General features: G+C 41.4%; 1 protein-coding gene across 2 annotated transcripts in view; it reads right to left on the bottom strand.

Annotated features, from left to right (window-relative positions):
- Positions 1 to 17092, bottom strand: part of LOC135486323 (ras-related protein Rab-37-like) — a 59101-nt gene extending 42009 nt beyond the window's left edge. For both annotated transcript variants that reach the window (XM_064769047.1, XM_064769056.1), the window contains exon 1: positions 16700 to 17092. In XM_064769047.1, the coding sequence (XP_064625117.1) occupies positions 16700 to 16831 (132 nt within the window). In that variant the 5' untranslated portion in view covers positions 16832 to 17092. The remainder of the gene's footprint in view (positions 1 to 16699) is intronic.
- Between the last annotated feature and the right edge of the window lie 1923 nt (positions 17093 to 19015).

Here is a 19015-nt window from a genome sequence, read left to right as displayed (position 1 = left end):
GGCTCACCGTGACTATTTAGGCGCAGAAATGACAAGTTATGCAACCTTTCAGATTGACATGATGGTGGTGGGGAGCCCCAGAGTGAAGGCCACGGAAGCTGCTAGCAAGTGCCTTGCCCAAGGAGGATTTTTAGCCAATGCGCCAACTATAAGCAGCTGACGCCAAATGTTGGATACAGTCGCGGCCTACCCCTCATACTCAAGTAAGGACGCTTTTAGTGGTTACCCGAATGGAGATGACAAAAGAGAGTTTTCGCAAAGCCCCCGAAACGTCCTCGTGAACGCCTATCCGATTGTTTGACTTCGTTATCAGGAGGTAAAACAATGAGATAGGAATCAACCTTGGCGATTCGGGGATTTGCTTAGGTTTCCACCGAGAGCAATTGCGAAGACGAGCGCGTCACGACTTTGTTATTTTATGCTTTGCTGCACCAAAACCGAATGATGCATTTCGAAAGTTTTTCTTGGGCCACTAGCACTGAGAGCCCAGATTTAGAGCCTTGAGCAATCAGTCATGTCACCATTGTTTTTCCTAATGGTTATACCTAATTTAACTTCCAATTGCAGACTACGAATATCATGTGGACGCCGGGAGGAACGCCACCACCAATACCTGGTTGTGGAGGAAGACCTCAACTAAATTGGGCTCAGGACAATGGGATCAAGGCTATCCATTACTAGGGTCGGGCGCTACAGACTGCGTCACTCTCAGCGGTGGTACCTTGGCTTTACAGACCATTGACTGTGACGCAAAGCACTTGTATATTTGCCAGTTCAAGACCTAAAGTTGATACGATCGACCTTGCAGCGCTGATAATTGCATCTTTCTGGTCGTGGTTTCAAATTGCGGTCAAATTGCGTCGAGTCCTCGTGTGATGTACCTTTCGCTACGCCGTTCCGCCGAGAAATCGATCGAGAACGATCGCGTTTTGCGTATGACGTCATCGATTGATGAGTAGCTTTGCCCGTTCCCTCTCTGGATTCCGTGAATGAGGCCTGTTTTTCTCGGCGTCTGTTCACAGTGGTTCAAGAAGAAAAATGACGAATTTGTGGGATTCTATTGCGGTAAGGCACCTGAAGTAGTATGTAAAGTGATAACGCATCGGTTTTGGCAAACAACTACAGGAGGGATTCGAAGAACCTGGACGAGGTGACGAATCTCATCCTTTTCGAACCTGAATTTGTCGTAGCTTTGTGCATCGGAGAGTCTATCCAGATTGAAACGCGGCCATGCAGTTCGGATCAAACGTACTTTCCTTGCCTCCTAAGACTTCATTTCGATATAAAATGCCATAAATTCATCATCTTCAATAATTGCGAAATTTGCAAGGCGTCTCAAGTTTGCCGCCATTTTGACGATCTCCATAGAAACCAAACTGTTTCTCGGTGACGGCCATGCGGAACGCGCTTAGTCAGTGTTTCCGGGAACGGGATCGGGAACGAGAAACGTTCTCGGTGTAGCGGTTCTCGGAACGGCGTATAGCGAAAGGTCTCTATTTGCCTTGATTGTCAGAACGCTTTCAACTTCCTTCACCGTGCCAGAGAGTGTGGCCACGATATTAAGGAATGTTGTCAACATCTTGACCCGTGGGAATATGAGCTTTAGCCACACCTGACAACACGTTATACACACACGCCGTGAGCCATTAATGATGATGCCAATTCGATAGCGATTGTTCTCCTGAGTTGATAGCTTCAGTGACACGAAGTAGAGTGACACGCGCGCGTATATGGTGGCAAGAAAATTTATTTCAAAGGTAGCTTTTGAGTGAGATTTCTGTTGCGATTTCTTTGCCATTCGATAGCCACTGTCCTCTCGTGCTGATGTCTTTAGTGACATGAAGAAAAATAAACACGCACGTAGATGCCGATGCATCGTCATTCAGAAATGTCTAATGCTCACTCTTAATGGTAGCCGGTCCTCTTTTGGGAATACTTTCACTCATCTGTGTCACAAATATGGTTGCGATAGGAAGGTTCAGGATCTAATGCAAAAGCAGCTGGTTCCTTATGCTCAAGTTGAATTGCTTAAACGGAGGGGGTTCACATCTCGGAGTTACTTGGTACGATGGATACGGGCAATGAGATCTTAAATCGAGAGGAAATTACTGACATAATTAGTTTATTGTGTATCGGGTGATTTGTGGTAGGTAGCAATACTGTATATGTTGTAAACAACTATGTACTTGTAAGTAATTTAGGCCCTTAAATGGGTTATTTCTTGTGTATTTGTTTTTCTTGCACCGTGCACTACCTTTGTATATGCACCACGAATTCCATGTACTTACGAAATAAACAGCTATATATATATTGCGCGTCGGTATCCCACCTGGAGGAGAATTTTAGAATTGAAGCACAATGCATAACCAATGCATTGGCATGGTCATGATGAATTGCGAATACGAAGCAATGCAGCAGCTGGATTGTGACATTGTGGATGTGATGCATCGCCTATATTCGAACGGAGTACCAGCAGCTCCTCCCCGATTTTAGAAAACCTGATTCCCTGGGCTAGGAATTCAAACGCATCACGAGACACCAGACGCCCATGTTACACTCTGGTACTTAACCAACACGATACACCAAACACCACTGTTGCAAATTTATCTCCAATCTCCTTCCTCACTTCACCTGATGCTGACACCAACAGCATGACACATTCCGTGACTAGAGGATAAATATGCGCAATTAAGTTAACAGTGGATGGTACAGTCTGGCTAAGTCATAGATCTGTACATACCATGGTATGTTTTCCTTAATTGTTTTGACCTCTGACATTATGGAAAGATATGCCATCTTCTAATGAAAGATACACCGAGGCAAAGACGGTAACAGATCAGAACTTCTTGATGCAAACTTTATGAAAGCTGTGTTGTAGTTAATTGTTGTAAACATTACGACAAGATGGAATCGGAACATCTACAACTAGAATAAAGACAAAGATGATTATGAGATCCATACGTGCTATGAAAATTGTAGAAATTAACTCGGCCCGTTTGTTCAAAGCTCCACTATCTCCTTTAACGCACGGCCGCAAAACCATCGTTATCTTTATTGCGTGCCGCGAAGGCAGATCAAGGATATGTAAGCTTATTAGAAGCAGATATCGCATTTACGAGCAATAACTACAAGTCTTTAGATGCCATTGATTGTTTATAAGAACATTATTATAAGATCAGTGGTGATAGATTATTTACTGTAAATAATATGACATTAGAAATAAAAACATCATGACATTGATCGCATCAGTATTTGCTATGTTGAGCTCTGTATATCTTCGATGTCATTGATTGTTTTGATCCCTGACCTTTTGCCAATCAGCGGTGTCGTGTTGTCTGTGTGAAATATATCCTACATCGAAAAGTGGATGGTTGCTTATCATCACGTGACATGTAAACTAAAACGGCTGTACATATGTCGTCTGAATATTCTGATGTTTCCTTGACAATAAGACTTTAGATCGATTGTGTCGCCTTATCTATGTAAAAGCAAACGAATGCAACACATCAGCATGTAATGGCAAGCAAAGTGTGTATACGCCTTGTTGCAACAATATTTTCTTAGCAAACAGACAGGACTTTGGCACAGACCGTAATTGGGTAAATACTTAAATGTTGTAGAAGCTGCCATACTATATACTCACAGAATTTGGTACTGGCTGGCATTAGGACGATTTTGCAATCCTTACGACGGCCGTGGTACGAAGGTACGATGCGCAACCCTAATAGGCAGACCGTGGCATGAAGGTCCTCATGTCGTCTATTCAAGCGCGATTCTTGACGCGACACACGCAAATCAGCTATCATGCTATAGCCAACTGTACTAGCACAGGAAATCAAGGAAAATCCTTAACACTCTTCCACTATAAAATACCTTTACATTGACCCCCGTATTTTGTACTTCTTCGTTTGTAAGGGTGGCGAAACTTGCCTAACAATTCGTAGCCACAAATTCAAAGTCAGTGCTTTAGATGCAGTTGCAGGAGCCACTATCGTACATTCTGAAAGCCGTTAAGATGATCGAGTCGTCTTTGAGTCTGACGACACTACATTTCCTAAGGGACAGATGTTCTTATCGCGGCAGTCGAAATTCTTTGATGTTGAACGGATTGGATCGCGATTGGAAAAGTGCTACGTGAAGTGAGTTATGAAATACACAATACACAATGCAATTTCTTATTGATATCACGTCTTCTAAAGAGCAACTATCAACTACATGTAGATGATCCTACCCAACGGAAACATTACATGAGAATCTTTGCCGAATGATTTCTATAAAAGGAAGCCAAATTAGAGATGCACCAGGTGACTGACTGTATTGACGTGATCATGATTGAGCACGTATGATTACTGATTGAGTATACTATCGATGATGAACGAGCCCAGTGTACATGAATCGATTTGACCTTGGGCTTTACAGGGCCGCCTTGAGTTGTCCATGGTATATACGGACACGAGAGCGCTAATATGCCATAATGGCTGACGTGACGTATCACAAATCTGACATTCCAAAATGATGGATTCGTTTATAGGGATTATTCATTATTTAAGTACGCACAGATTCCTGATTTTTCAGTATATACCTCCCCATGACACATGCGTATACTATAGAATCCGGACCTCCACTTGCGTATGCGTAACGTAAGCAAAATGATCCCCAGTCGACACATGCTGTTTGTAGTCATGGCAAAGTTGATGGCATCGTTCAGCATGACAAAAACATAAATGCGAACGTTATTTAAGAACGTTCTAAATCAATAAACTGTCATAACATAACCTGAATTCTGTTTCATACTTATAGCGACACGTTACGGAGCAATTTCGTTTCTCCAAATAACAGTCAAATCCCCTCCATCTGTACGCTTTACGCTTTACGCGTACACCAATGGAGCTGAGATTTACAGCCCCCCCCCCCTTGTTACGACGCACTAAATGAACGGTCCCTCCCCTTTTTCAAACTGGAAGCACATATTTCTCACGCATCTCTGATGACAATACACGCCCACCTTCCAGAGACTGGCAGGACAATCCCCAGCGAGTGATTGCTATTCACATGGAAGTTAATGAAAGATTCACCAGGTGATTGCTTATCAGTATTGATCAGCGCTCCTATTGATTTGACCTTGGCCCGAAGATATTCCTCAGATCGCGAATAGAGTCGCGAGTATGGGAGAAGGTTATGTGATTGCTAACCTGTCGTTCCACAGATCAGACATTCACTTATGATGGATTTGTCCCTGGAGTATCAGAAGGTTTCTCGGGGAATTGATAAAGAAAGTGTTTAGATACCTGCGGTGAAGGAGCCGCGGCCGCATGCTTCTGGCTGACTGGCAACCCCCGGAGTCTATTTGATGGAGAACACCATTTAGTCCGACTACTGTTATGATTGCTATGCGTGATATGCCACTTTGTCTTCTTCCACCTGATAGATAATACCTCATGATTTATCGGCCAAGACTCTAGGGGCAGGTGAGTTGAAGAATGGAGCAGTGAAGGGAAAGCCAGTGTTGATTGCCAACACGATAGGAATGATTGCCCACGCGACAAGTCACTGATCCAAGCGGTCATCTTCTGGCTGATATATCTAACCGAAGGCCTCGCGAATACGCGTATGTCATCGCCTCCGGAAAGACACGAGAAGCTACATGAAACAATCACTTAAGAGCCGAAACTAAAGCAATGAGCGTATGATAAACTACCTCAATCAGTAAACAGAATCAGAGTATGTACCATCAGTAAACCCTAGCCATGATCCCAAGATATACGCTCAGGAATGTATTTTGGTTCAGCGGCCAGCACGTACTCATTTTCTCAGCGACATTGCGTGCCGCAGTTGTTTGCGAAGAGACCCGGCGGAAACATCCCTAATTTTCGTGCTGTCATTTTATGATGAATGTTGATGAAGTTTCTTAATTGGTTGAATTAGATTGGGTTTGTCCCAAAGCTGAGCAATGAGAATTTGTACTGAAGCGAAAGAAGCTTAGCGGGAGAATAGATTGAAGTCATCAGTCTATGAATATCAAATGAGACCGTCTTACCGATAACGAACGAGCAAGTTTGAATTTTGACTCGTTCGCAGCATGACCAGCGGTGGATGCTCCAAGAGATCGCTCCTTTTTAAATCCGTTTCGCTTACATGTAAATAGTTTCCAAATCTAGTTCAGGGCAAGGACATATGAATCAATCCCCCAAAAGTGCTACATATTCCCCGATTAAATCGAAAAGAAAAAAATTCTAAAAGGTCAGAGAGTGGATTAAGCGAACACCGTAGTTAGCCTACATTTGTAGAATACAAATTTCTGGAGCAAACTTGATGAACTGATCTGCCACAGCAAAACACGCACTGAAGCCTGAATGAATACTACGAGACGAACAAAATCGTCCAGATGGTGCTCATGAGTGACGCTATAATGTCCCATAAAGTAAAATTGCCAGACTCAAAACCCTGATTTTTTTCTATCTTGCAATTAGTGTCAAGATGTTATAAGTTGAAAAAAATTAACTCATTATTCATTTCTTCGATTCTGGCGACTGCTGTCACTGGTCTAGGAGATTAGAGTACATTGCATCTTGATTTATCGCTTTATCGAAAAAACATACCACATATTCAATTTACAGATTAAGTGCTGAAAAGCATCGTATTGAGCTGAGGATATATAAAACTTGTTTTGATCAAATGAGCCCGGTCATTTGTTAGAAAGGATATTGGTCTCGAGTGATTTAAATTGAAGGGCTGTCAGGCGAGTAAATCAAATATCAGTTGAAAGGACGCCGAATGATTGCACCGATAAGCAGTTTTTGCAACCTGAGGTCTGGCATAAACGTTGTATCGATCTTAATGATGTTAGAAGTTTTGAAAACAGACGAAATTTGACAGGGAAATAGCTAGTGCCCTCTTCATCTCTAGAAGACTACGATGCAGTATCCAATTTCGACATCATATTCATCTTCCTCTTCTTAGGAGGAGAGACGAGGCCAATACCACAGCTCCTGGAGTGTGCTGCCCACGACATGCAGGTGCAAATATTCCATCAGACTCAATCATGGCATCAAGCAGGTTGGAGATGATCCCTTGAATATAGAATACAATCAAAAGACGACTGTATAATTATGTGAATTCTATCAAGGGATCGTCTAACAGATCACCTCCGGAGCATATGCCTCAGAGGTGATCTGTCAGCTGCCACACGACACGAAGGACCCGCGCAGTCGGAGGATCAATGGAAGTGACAGAACACGACAATTATACATGATTGGGTTAACCAAGTGCTCTTTTTTATCCATATTTTGCCTGCTATATGCCTTGCTCAGAGATACAAGGATGCAAGCTTTACTACACTGTGTTCTGCATCCGTGGAGATATACAGACTGACAAACTATGAATGTATATGATGCCCTTTTACATTCTTATGAGAAGGAACAGCTTGGAGATTTCGTATTCCGATATCGTTGTTTCATATGGCTAGACGGAATATCAAGAGTGGTAATACATATTTATTGTTGGCTTGTTTAAAGCCATTTAGTTACAAGATACCATATTACCAAAGCAACAAGAAGCGAAGCTTGACAAAAAACACTAGTTTATACCCGACTCGCGTACACAGAGAAGATATTGCTGTGACAAAGAGATAAAATGCAATGATTACCCAACCAGTAATTTATATACATATAAGTAAAAAAATCATTAAAAAATGTATCTACATGTACAAGTTTCATGTTTTCTTTGGCAAATATCCTCTCTCCCGCCAATAAAGGCTGCTGTTTATACATTTATAGTGTCGTGCTTTATCTGCATCCGAGGAAACATAGACGATGTACGTTTGTACATTCAATCAGTTGAGTATCCGAATGGCAATTTGGACGAGAGGTTGGAAGTGCTTGCACAGGATTGATAAGTGGCTGAAGCTATTCACAGGCATGTGAATGTCAAGTATATTTTTGTCACACGTAAGAATATTTCGATTGATAAAATGTTGGCTTCGCTGTCAGAGCTTCTTCGCGAGTTCCACTTACGCCCCATTGAACAGAGTGCAACCCTAGATGAGATAACGCCCACATCATACCACTCTCTCCAGCCTCAGAGGGGCATTTTACGTCCGACATGTATGCTTTTGTTACCAACGTGCATACCACTATACATGTAGCTTGGTACTCACAAAACCTATGGAATTTTCAACGCGAAATTAAGATATCCCTTTAGCTGAGCCTACATTTTTCTGATCCAGGGCAGTATGCGACACCAATAAAGAACTTGTACATGTAAGGCAAGTTGGGAGACGCCCTGGTACCATTATTGCCAGTGCGCATTATTGCGTACTTCCAGCTGTTCACTACACCATGTAGGCCTACACTGTTGGGGCTATAATTGTACTGGGGCTACATGTATAAGTCTACCACTTTACCTTAATCAGTCGCCTTACCTTGAGGAAGTCAAACGGAGAATCAAAGCTTTCTCTTGCCCAAAGCCTCAACGGTTGTCCGTCAGTATCAAAACCATTCCCAAAGAGATACTCGTCTCGCGGGTTGTCATCGCATCGTGTTAGCATCGATTTTGTGCCTAAACCCATTTTGATGTTGGCTTCTCTAAACTTACAACCACTGTATTTTCGTTATCCACTAAGTATGCAGTCAGCGTTTTTTGGAAGTTTCCTTATCCTTAGGTAATTTTTTTATCATCTGAACTCACTTTTAACGTTATAGTCGTTTTGGAGTTTTTCATATCCTTTCACACATCATCCGACTATCTAAGACCAACAGGGAAGTCGTCCATCCACCACGCCTACGATTAATCTCATCGTCCCATCGTCGAAAGATGAAAATTGTGGCATTCCAGTCGCTGTTGAAATCGCACCTATTACAACTATGTTAAATCCACTTATGAGAAGACCAGACTATATCCTGATAATCTATTGACACAAATCAATTTAAAATCACACCAAAATCATTCTCTTCTTAAAAGACCTTTTTCAAATCATGAAATCATACTCTTCATGTCAGAATTGACTGTCACGCAATGATTATAAAGGACAACATCATGATTTATACTTGATGCAGTGAAAGCCAAAGGCATATTGTAAACTGAACAATATTTGTTGACGTTTTATTTTCGCTACTTTCACGAAAAGTTGTGATTCACGAAAATAAACATCGCGAAAGAGTATTTTTTGGATTGGAAAAACCGACAGAAATTTTATAATCCGGCAGAATAAAAATCGTGATTTTTTTATTTGTAAAGATATTTTCGAGCGTTGTCAACAGATCTCGGAGCGGAAAAGTTACAGTTCACAGTATTGGTAAAATATATGTAGGTTGTGGCTGCATTCAGCTAACATACGACAGACGACTCAAAGGATTTGTTAGTCAAATAACAAAGTACAATCTGCCAGGTACCGAACATCAAAGAGTCCGGTAACAATATTAATATTCCGTGTTGTCCTATAAATAGGAAAGTAACGCAAGTGACATTTTTGCACACGGTACGTGAGTGTCTCATTCATGATAATTTTGACGTGTATAAGGCATGTAAAGAAATCAAAGCAGCCTCATTTGGTCTTACAGGATGTTCCAAAATACATGTAGTCGCAACACGTCGATATTTTGTCACATATTAAGTCTTCACTCTGTAGAAACCGAGAAACGAAGTCACACGTACGACATGTATCCGTGATTGCTGGAGAGAAATGATGAAAAAACTAGCATTTTCTGATTAAGAATTTTCTAATATCTCATTAGTGACACATTAGTGATATCATTTATGCCTGAACGAAGAACGTAAAAGCCTTAAAAAAATATTGTACATATATTCTCAGAGAGCTTACTTTTTCAATAAATATTTATCAAGCTATAGCATCGATGCCCGTCATGTCAATAAGGAAATAAGCTCGGGGTGATTAGAATGACGTCAGCATGCTTGCTTGATAAAAAAGCAATTAGTATAGATTATTACGGGTTTACATGTATATAGAAGATCAATATCTTTCAGACCATCCCATTACAATATGGTATGGGAAGTAATGGGTGTTAAAAGAATGCTAAGGCGGCAACGATAAAGGTTAAATTCATCTTGAAATAGCGAGAACGTCATCATAGACTAAGTTAGTCCATAAAAGGCAAAGAGCACAAGTTATGAAATTGGAATAGAGATTGTAAAGAAACAAATGGATAAATCTAACTTTTCATTAGAAAGCGATTGAAATTGAAAAGCGTAATATGTAAGTTTATAAAATGGCTGAAGCTGAGCAGAATGTTTTAGTGACGCAAGAAGCCTTTTATAAATCATCATTCTGACCTTCGTATCAATCGAAGGAAGGTCTTTCTCCTCCTTTTCATTGCTTGCCTTGTTTACAATTCCCTTAGGCACAGCGTCCTTAGCAACGGCCCTAGTAATGGATGACTCCTTGGTTACCAGAGCATTCTTAGTTGTCTGGAAAAGAGAGATCCATTTAACCAAGATTAATTAAGACTAAGGGTACCTAAAGCTAGACATGGTGCCGAAGTGCTACTCCTTCCACATGATTGAAACATGACGTATTAAAAGAACTACATGTTTATACGATTGTAAATGCACGCTTTTTACTACCAAGTATACCCCTGTAAGGCCATACATGCTGAAATAGACGCAACTTTAAAGTAAAATGTGAAGAACGTCGAACCAATATATTACATGATTAACCTTACCCCAATTGACAACCTCAAATGAACTCATTTTCATCATAACTCAACGACCCATCTCCGAATCAATCAAGCATCTTCCCGGGGTATTCCTCACTTCTGGTCCACTATAGCATCATGTCATGGATAATTCAAGATAGTCTGTGTAGAGACCTGGCCTGGCATTGAGACACTCCGGGCGCGCCGTGCTACATGGTCAATCGAGCTCGAGGGGCCCGCATGCAGTGAGACCATGCCGCGCACATACCCATCTCGGGGATGGTAAGAACGGTTCATGCCCATTTCGCCTTGTCTTTTTTCGCCTTTTCCCATTTTGCCTTTAAAAAATATACATTTCGCCTTCTCCTATTTCGCCTTTTCCAATTTTGCCTCTTCCTAATCCGCCTTATTCTATCTCGCCTTTGTCTTTTTTCGCCTTTTCATTTTTCGCCTTATGCTATTTTGCCTCTGTTTTATCTTGCCTTATCACAAGTTGCCTTATCCATTCTTGCCTTCGTCTCAGTTTGCCATTGTCTTAATCTGCCTTCTCCTATTTCACCTTGTCCTAATTTACCTTTGTCCTAATTCGCCTTCATCCTATCTCGCCTTTACCCGCCCCGCCTTTGTATTATTTCGCCTTCTTCCCATTTCGCCTTCTTCCTACTTTGCAACAAACTTGGTGTCTTTACCCATGTTTGTTGAGTCAATCTTTCATATGAAAGTGTCTTCAACAGTGTTGAAGGGCTTCTAGGGTCCATTCGGGGGTACCCGCAACCAAAACCCGGTGGACATTGCCAAAATTACAAGTGTAGATAACTTCTCAGCCATAATAGTCATATTACATTACATACCATATTACAAAAGACTTTTGTCTCTTTTACCCATGTTTTACCCATGTTTGTGGGGCCAATCTTTCATATAAGAGTGTTTCCACGAATTATGTTTTGGTACCCTACCCAAGGCTGTTGCTTAATTACCAATATTTTCAAATCTTCATAACTTCTGAACCATCTACATGTAAGCTTACATGTATCTCCAAAACCAACTTTTGGATTGATAAAAGGCGAGGTGAGATATGGCGAAACGGGAGAAGGCAAAACGGGAAGAAGGCGAATTGACATAAAGGTCAATCAAGAAAAGGCAAGATGAGATAAGGCAGGATGGAACCAAAGCAGAATAGGACAAAGGCGAAATAAGAAAAGGCAAACTAGGATGAGGCAAGATGAGAGGAAGGCGAGTTAGGAAGAAGGCCAATTGGAACAAAGGCGAGATAAGACGATGGCGAAATCGTAGAAGGCGAATTGAGAAAAGGCAAGTTAGGAGAAGGCTAAATGGGAGAAGGCAAAATTGGATAAGGCGAATAAGGTTAAGGCGGAATGGGCAGATACCGTAAGAACTGGGGCATTCGATCACATCTTCGGTTACCAATATTAAACTGAGCATATGCCATTTCATGCCAATCCCACAAGAGCAAAGTGTGCGTCAAGGATTTGTCGAAAAGTCGACCAGCTCTTTAAAAAATGGAATGCAGAGCGAAGCCCTCTGACACACTCGGCCGCACGACTTCGTCTTTTCATTATAAAATATTGTACATAACTAGCGTTTATACCGATCGGACTAATATAAAGAAATTTAAGATGTTCTTCCGTGACAAGGGGAACTTGCTTGAGGTTTATGGAAGCCTGTTGAGACCGGTTATTGCTTTCGTTGATGAGATCACGTTAGAAACTGGCGTCTGGAGGCCAATGTAGGGGAGAGTGACGTTTTATTTGAGAGCTGGCCAATTTTAGCATCGGATGAAGCGAGTCTTGTGTTGTTAATCGCGTCATTTGATGGATCGCGTGTGATTAGGAGATGTCTGAAAACAAGCTGATCACCGGAGGATATCGTGTCCAATCGCTTTTCCAACGCGGTCTAGCTAACATCGCATTTACGTAAGAACGCTTGCCGTCGCATACTTCAGGATGGCCTCATGATAAAAAGGCGGAATGATATTTACTGAAAGCCACATATAAGGTCTGCTGACTATGAGGTATCATGCTTTCTAACAGCTATAGGTCCAAGAGTTCACCCGTACCACGGACCTTTATATACTGAACACTTATTCATCCTCGCCCCGGCATCTATCAATATCCTCATTAGCACTTGGCTCAGATTGCGCGAATGAAATATTTATCTCCCTGATAGTAGATTATCGCTCATAACTGATTCAAGCAATTATTTATAGAGTGCAGCGTAGGATAGAAGAGATTTATGCGTTAATCAATATACTTAATTGGTCGTCCCTAGATTTTCTATCAGGATGCATGATTTTCAGGATGGAAAAATGTTAAGGTCATTTTAAAATCGAAAAATAGCCTCCACTGCACAGAAGCCAGCGTTTTATATTTCGAAATTGAGTTTTGAATTTCGAAGTCAAGTTTGATTTTCGAAGTCAAGTTTTCATTTTCGAATACAGAATCTCGTTATTATGAGGCTTTTGTACGAATTGACACGAAATGCATTCATTTGTGCATGATTAGTGCATGTTATCACCATATGACCAAACTCAATAAACTGCATGGAAACGGTCGTACAAACGGCTTCTCGAAGGCAATTTGCCATGGGTTTGAATGTCCCCGGCCGGTACAAACGTGTTCTCATGCCTGCGCACCTTTCATGAGGAATCTGACCTGACACTCACAATAATAGAGTGCTGAATATTTAACGGCATCGCCGTTTTAAAGCCATTTTGTGGCACGCTCGGCCTCACATCCAGACATTAATCGGTAGACACAGTATTGACCTTTCTTTGATGTAGAAAAACGACCTAAACCAAACGTTCGCGTAAAAGCATCCAAATTGCAGAAAAGTCATCCAACCTTTCTGCCTTTTTTGTCATGAGACAGTGTGTTTGTTCGTGCTTGGTGGGGGATCTCACTGCTGGATGAGAAAATCAGATGAACATAATTCCGATTTTCACTTGATGTACAATTTTTCAAGGGGGTTGGAATTCAAAGCGGCAATGCTCAGTGCTGAAGTGCTGCGCTGAAGTGCTGAAGTGCTGTTTTTTTAAAGAATGGAGTGCTGAATATTTTATGGTATATATATTCATTTCTCATATCTTACAGCATGCTCGGCCTCTTATAGGATGCTCGGCCTAACATCCAGACATCAATCGTCAGACACAGTATTGACCAGTCTTTGATGTGGCCTCAAGCAAACTGACATTAAGCAAACATACGCGTAAAAGCAACCAAATGGTGCCAAAATAATCCAACATCTCCCCATTTTCTCTCCAATCGGTGCATCCATCATCATGACGTTGTTCCGGCTGATCGAGTGGGACCAGCAATGATGACACTTCTGGTGGGTGGTTGGACAATACTCGTGAGAACGCTTGGTCAACAAAAATGTGCATTTTGCCAATCGTGAAGAAGAGCGGTACTTAATTGTTGTTTCGCCATCTCAGCAAAAAATCAAATTGAGGACCCGATTCGAAAGAAAAATAGCTCTTGGGCTACAAGGCTTTTTAGAGAACACACCGTTCATCACCATAGCAGATCCACTCGGGTTCCCATCGAGAGAACAAACCAATACTGCCGCTGGCGTACAAACATTGCGTCGAATATTAGATAAGGAATACACAAACAATTTCCGATATGTAGTGTTGAAAAAAACCAACAAATATATTGGATAATTTGTCATGTTTCTGGAGACTGGTAATTTGAACTTTGGAATATGTTCTTTGTTGCTGTTTGGAAGAGGATACCAAGCTAATCATGTGCACTGTACAGTACACGATTTAAAACCACGACATAGAATAGTATGGCATTCTGATCTTAAATCTTGTACTTCAAGATGGTGTGTTGTAAATGAGTTGCAGAGCCGAAGATGTGAACACTAAACGGCAGATTTAGTCAGTGCGATTTCAACTGACGTTTCAACGACTGACTTTGGTGATTTCTAAGACACTACCAAACAATATATTTATCTGCGTTCGTGTTCAATACGAAACACGCAGTCGCCTCACCTAAGAGCTTCGGCGGCAACTCGATGGTGTATTGTTTTGAAGTCTGCTGCCTTCTCTCACATGGTCCACATCATCAGCGAGAGGAGCCCTAATGATAATCGATGAATTCCGATTCCGCACCGCTGAAGAAGCTCATTCTGAAGTCAGACTGTCTAACATTGAGAGGACCGCCGCGTGGATTTTGTATCACAGGATGGGGAGAAATCGAGCGAAGAGTTACCATTCTGTAGTATAATTCGCGTGTGCGTGTGCGCGTGTGTGTGGGGGGGGGGGGAGGGGGGATATATAGCCTACTAGAACCTCATGTTGCTATCCGACCGTCCCGTAGCCTTGGGATATTTTACTTGACCAACCATAACATCTTCAAAGCCCGGCGCGTTACGTACGCGTAACGTTACGCATAGTGATAACTGTTTTGCTATTACAAAAGTCTCATTTTCAATCAATTCTTCACTATCAATTTTATTGTACTTTCTGTGTTTCAGTTGGTAACAAACTACAACAACATAACCCATTATAATACGTTCGACGTCGATGTTTACTTCCTGTTTTTACCATGATACGTTTCGGCCGGAAGTGCGCAATCCATCAAGATGAGTGAAGCCGTGCAGAACATAACTCCAAATGGTAAAAAATAATACCCAATATAACAGTTTCCTCTCGTTGTGCACTAACAATTTCAATGTTCTTTATTTGGCCATAGCAATACTTTATCACAGACGTCATAAACTTTCTTGCCTGAACGTGAGTAGAGTAGTTTCGAGGCAAAGACTGGAACTATATATATATCCGAAACCTATGATACTTCAACAGCTGGAGTTTTATATCAAAGATGCTGTTATTCGCCGCTTTAATACCACAACTGATTGTAAGGTATTCCCCCAATCCAGTTTTTTTATGATTACCAAATGCGCATTTCATTATTCTACGATAAGAACACAATGCTAATCAACAGCGTGAATCTGGAGCCAATGGTTTTTCATTCGCTCCGAAATAGTTTTGGCTGTTTTTCACGGTAATAGCAAAACGTGACTTGACTCCGAGAAGAAGCACACGATCAGTCTGTTTACCACTGACACAAATAATCTCAAACAAACTTACTCGCAGCCGGTAAGATATTCCTCAAGCAATATTTGGGCCTTCCGGTTGAATTTGGCCAACCAGATGCCCTCTTCTCCATCAAGCATGATAGATCTTTTCTGATTGGCCAATACTGACCAGTCGATGAGTGTTCATATGGGTTGTTGATGGTGATCTTCTTGATTCGTGATTTATGGTGAATTTTACATACAAGTAGTGTAGAGAAAGGGGACAGATTTTAACAACAAAATCGAACTACATGTATTTGCAAGGAGCACAGGACTCAATAAAGCAAGTTGGAGAGAACCTTTGAGCTGCTGCATGCTGGATAGCGAAGACTTGAAGAAGTCACGATGTGACCTTGACGTGCACTGAAGCTCATACAGTCACGTTGTTGTTGCAGATAATATTAGCCCTGGTGGCGATGATGGAACTACAGTAGAATACAAATGGTTGGATTTGTATTCCATTCCAAATGAACTTAAGCACAGAAAGGAAAAGAAAATTCCGACAGGCAGTCAGCGAAAGCTGACAACGAGTATCGGAATAACCGAGTTGTTGACAACTTGCTTTTTCAGTGGCAGAACATTCTAATGATCGTCTTTTACTTGGAAATGTGAGTCTGCGCGAAGGTCACACTTGTAAGAGGACACTAGAGCGACTGTAAACAAGGCAACAAGCAACTTCTACAAAATACGGTAGACCCCATCCTACTGCCTGTAAAATATTTTCGTAAAATTTAGCATTTTTCAAATAACAAGCCCTGACTTTATAGCACCGGTATTAGGTAGTTCGTTTCCAAAATACTACTAACAGTGGGACACCGAGTGCGAACTTTCCCTTAGTGGCAATTTGCTAATGAAATTTGCTAATTTGCCAATAAAATCGCCAAAATTTGCCAATGAACCAGGAGGAAGGGCAACACAATGGAGTTCTACAGAATCAAAAAAATACCTACCTTATGGATGAGAGTTTCGTCATATTTCTTGGGTCCTTCTTCAGTGTTGGCGTTATCGTCTCTAGTCCGGCCGTCCCGCCCATTGGCGATCACTCTCAGGCCTGAAGAACCACTACTACTCCGATCCGCCATATTTGAACCCGAATATTACCTATTATTTGTTTTTGCGACCTCACGTGATAGTTCAAATAAAATGGAGAGATATACTAGTAAATCCTCTGGCGTAGCACTTGTTTTCTTTTGCTTACAATCCTCGAAACTGAAACCTGGCTATGAATTTGAGCTGTTCGAAGTGTCAATGCATAAATCCCTATACAGAAGCTATGTGTGTGACAGCATCATTGGTGCTTTACTCAAGGCAGGGATAGCCAACGAATAATCGATCGAACCTGGTCGCTACAGTGTCGTCTGCTAATCAATGATAGCATCCCTCGCCATCTGACAGACGAGAAAGGAACTGAAGCCAATACCTCTCAACTGGTTCCCAGATCCGCCCTAGCGCTGGGATTGGGTGCTAGCCTACAACCATCTCATCCTCAACCTTTACCTTTCAAAGACACTCAAACATTCATACACTCACAAATCCAGTCACAATCACAGACACAATCATTCATTAGGGATCGTGTAAAATAACATTATAAAATTTCAGAAAATATCAGAAACTGGGGAGGGGGAGAAATTTCTGATACCTTTTTTGTGAAAGTCGAGAACTCTTCAAATGTCGACCGATCCCATTCTTTGAGAGAAAGATCTGAATTCTGGAGTTGGGAAGGAAAGTCTTATTAATTAATTTGAGATGTTCTCTAAAATTTCACAATAATGTGTTTTTTGTACCCGATCCCGTATTTACCTGTATGAGTGGTAAAACCTCTTTGCTTTACCTGAGAACACAGTCCCACTGATGATTTCGACCAATTGCAAAGCATCAGATAGCCAATTTTATTAATTCATAACGACATGTTTAATATTAAAATTAGTTTTTATGCTTTAAAATTGGTCGAAAAAACCTACCGTTTATTATTTGAGCATCCTCTTCCCCTTCTTTCACAACTTGCAACGACTTTCCCTCGCTTGGCGTCATACCAGCCTGGTTAACTGCCTTACATAAGTAAACACCACCATCAGTAATAGACAGGTTATCATTTGTGTAGACAGCATCCATATCACCTGAAGAAAACAGGCTCGTCGAGTTCTTCCACCATTCAAATCCTGTCACGTTGACACTATCAGAAGTATGACATGTTAGCGTCAGGTTGGACCCTATGATGACTTTACCACGGGTTGGAAAGCCTTTGATTGTAGGTTGCCCTGGTGGGCCTGGAAAAAGGAAGATGATACAATATACTGTAGGTATTGGGGTCAATTTTCGCATGACAAGGAACTCAATAAACCCCTTTCAGGCAACTACGATTTAAACGAAAGCGACGGATAAACGAGGGGGATATCGACAAGAGCTATTGCCAATGTCCTTTTCCCCTTGTCCGTCTGATTTAGGAATATATGATTTTTTACAGACGACGCCTTTGAACCGAGATTACAACACTGCATAAGACGAATAAGCTTATAAATTGTGAAACCACTCACCATGCTGAAATAATCTTACTAATGAAAGATTAAAAACTGTGATGTGATTCGTGTACTGAAATTAAACAAATGCCCACTGTTGGATCGAACTAGGCTTACCTAATATGGTCAGTCTTGTTTTATCACTTTCAGCTTCACCGGCTTTGTTTAAAGCTTTACAGAAATATTTTCCGGCATCAGCACTGGTTAGATTTTCGTTCTGGTAAGTATCATTATCGACTAGTTTATCGTGTCCTTTGAACCATTGGTAACCAGTGACAGAGATGACGCCAGAGGCCACACAGATCAAGGTCACTGGGGTCCCCTTGATGCCTAAACTGTTTGGCGGGAATCCACTGGTCGTCGGTTTCTCTGGAGGAGCTGAAATGATAATACAAGTATATATTGCCACTGAAGGTGAAACGAAAATGGTGATGTACGCCGTTCCACGTGAACACGAACCGGTGAAAGAAAAAACACCGGAAGAAGAAATTGTGCATCGTGTGGTAATGAATAAGTTTAACGCAGTGCTCTTTATCTCCCACCAAGTGCATGATAATTCATTGTCGATGGAGTCGCTAGCCTGATCAGGTAATCAAGTTGTCAAACACATAATTGGCTATATCTTCAAAATGGATGGAGCTAATTGCATTTGGTTTTCTGTATTGTATAAAGTGTTAGGTACACTTTTGAAATCGTCTTACAGCAGAAAATGGCAAAAAATCTTGATATATGACCTTTAAACTGCTTTCT

This window comes from Lineus longissimus, chromosome 1 (assembly GCF_910592395.1).
Source record: "Lineus longissimus chromosome 1, tnLinLong1.2, whole genome shotgun sequence".
Classification (NCBI taxonomy): domain Eukaryota; kingdom Metazoa; phylum Nemertea; class Pilidiophora; order Heteronemertea; family Lineidae; genus Lineus; species Lineus longissimus.
Note: the sequence above shows the minus strand (reverse complement) of the source record. Positions and strands in the feature narration are given on the sequence as shown.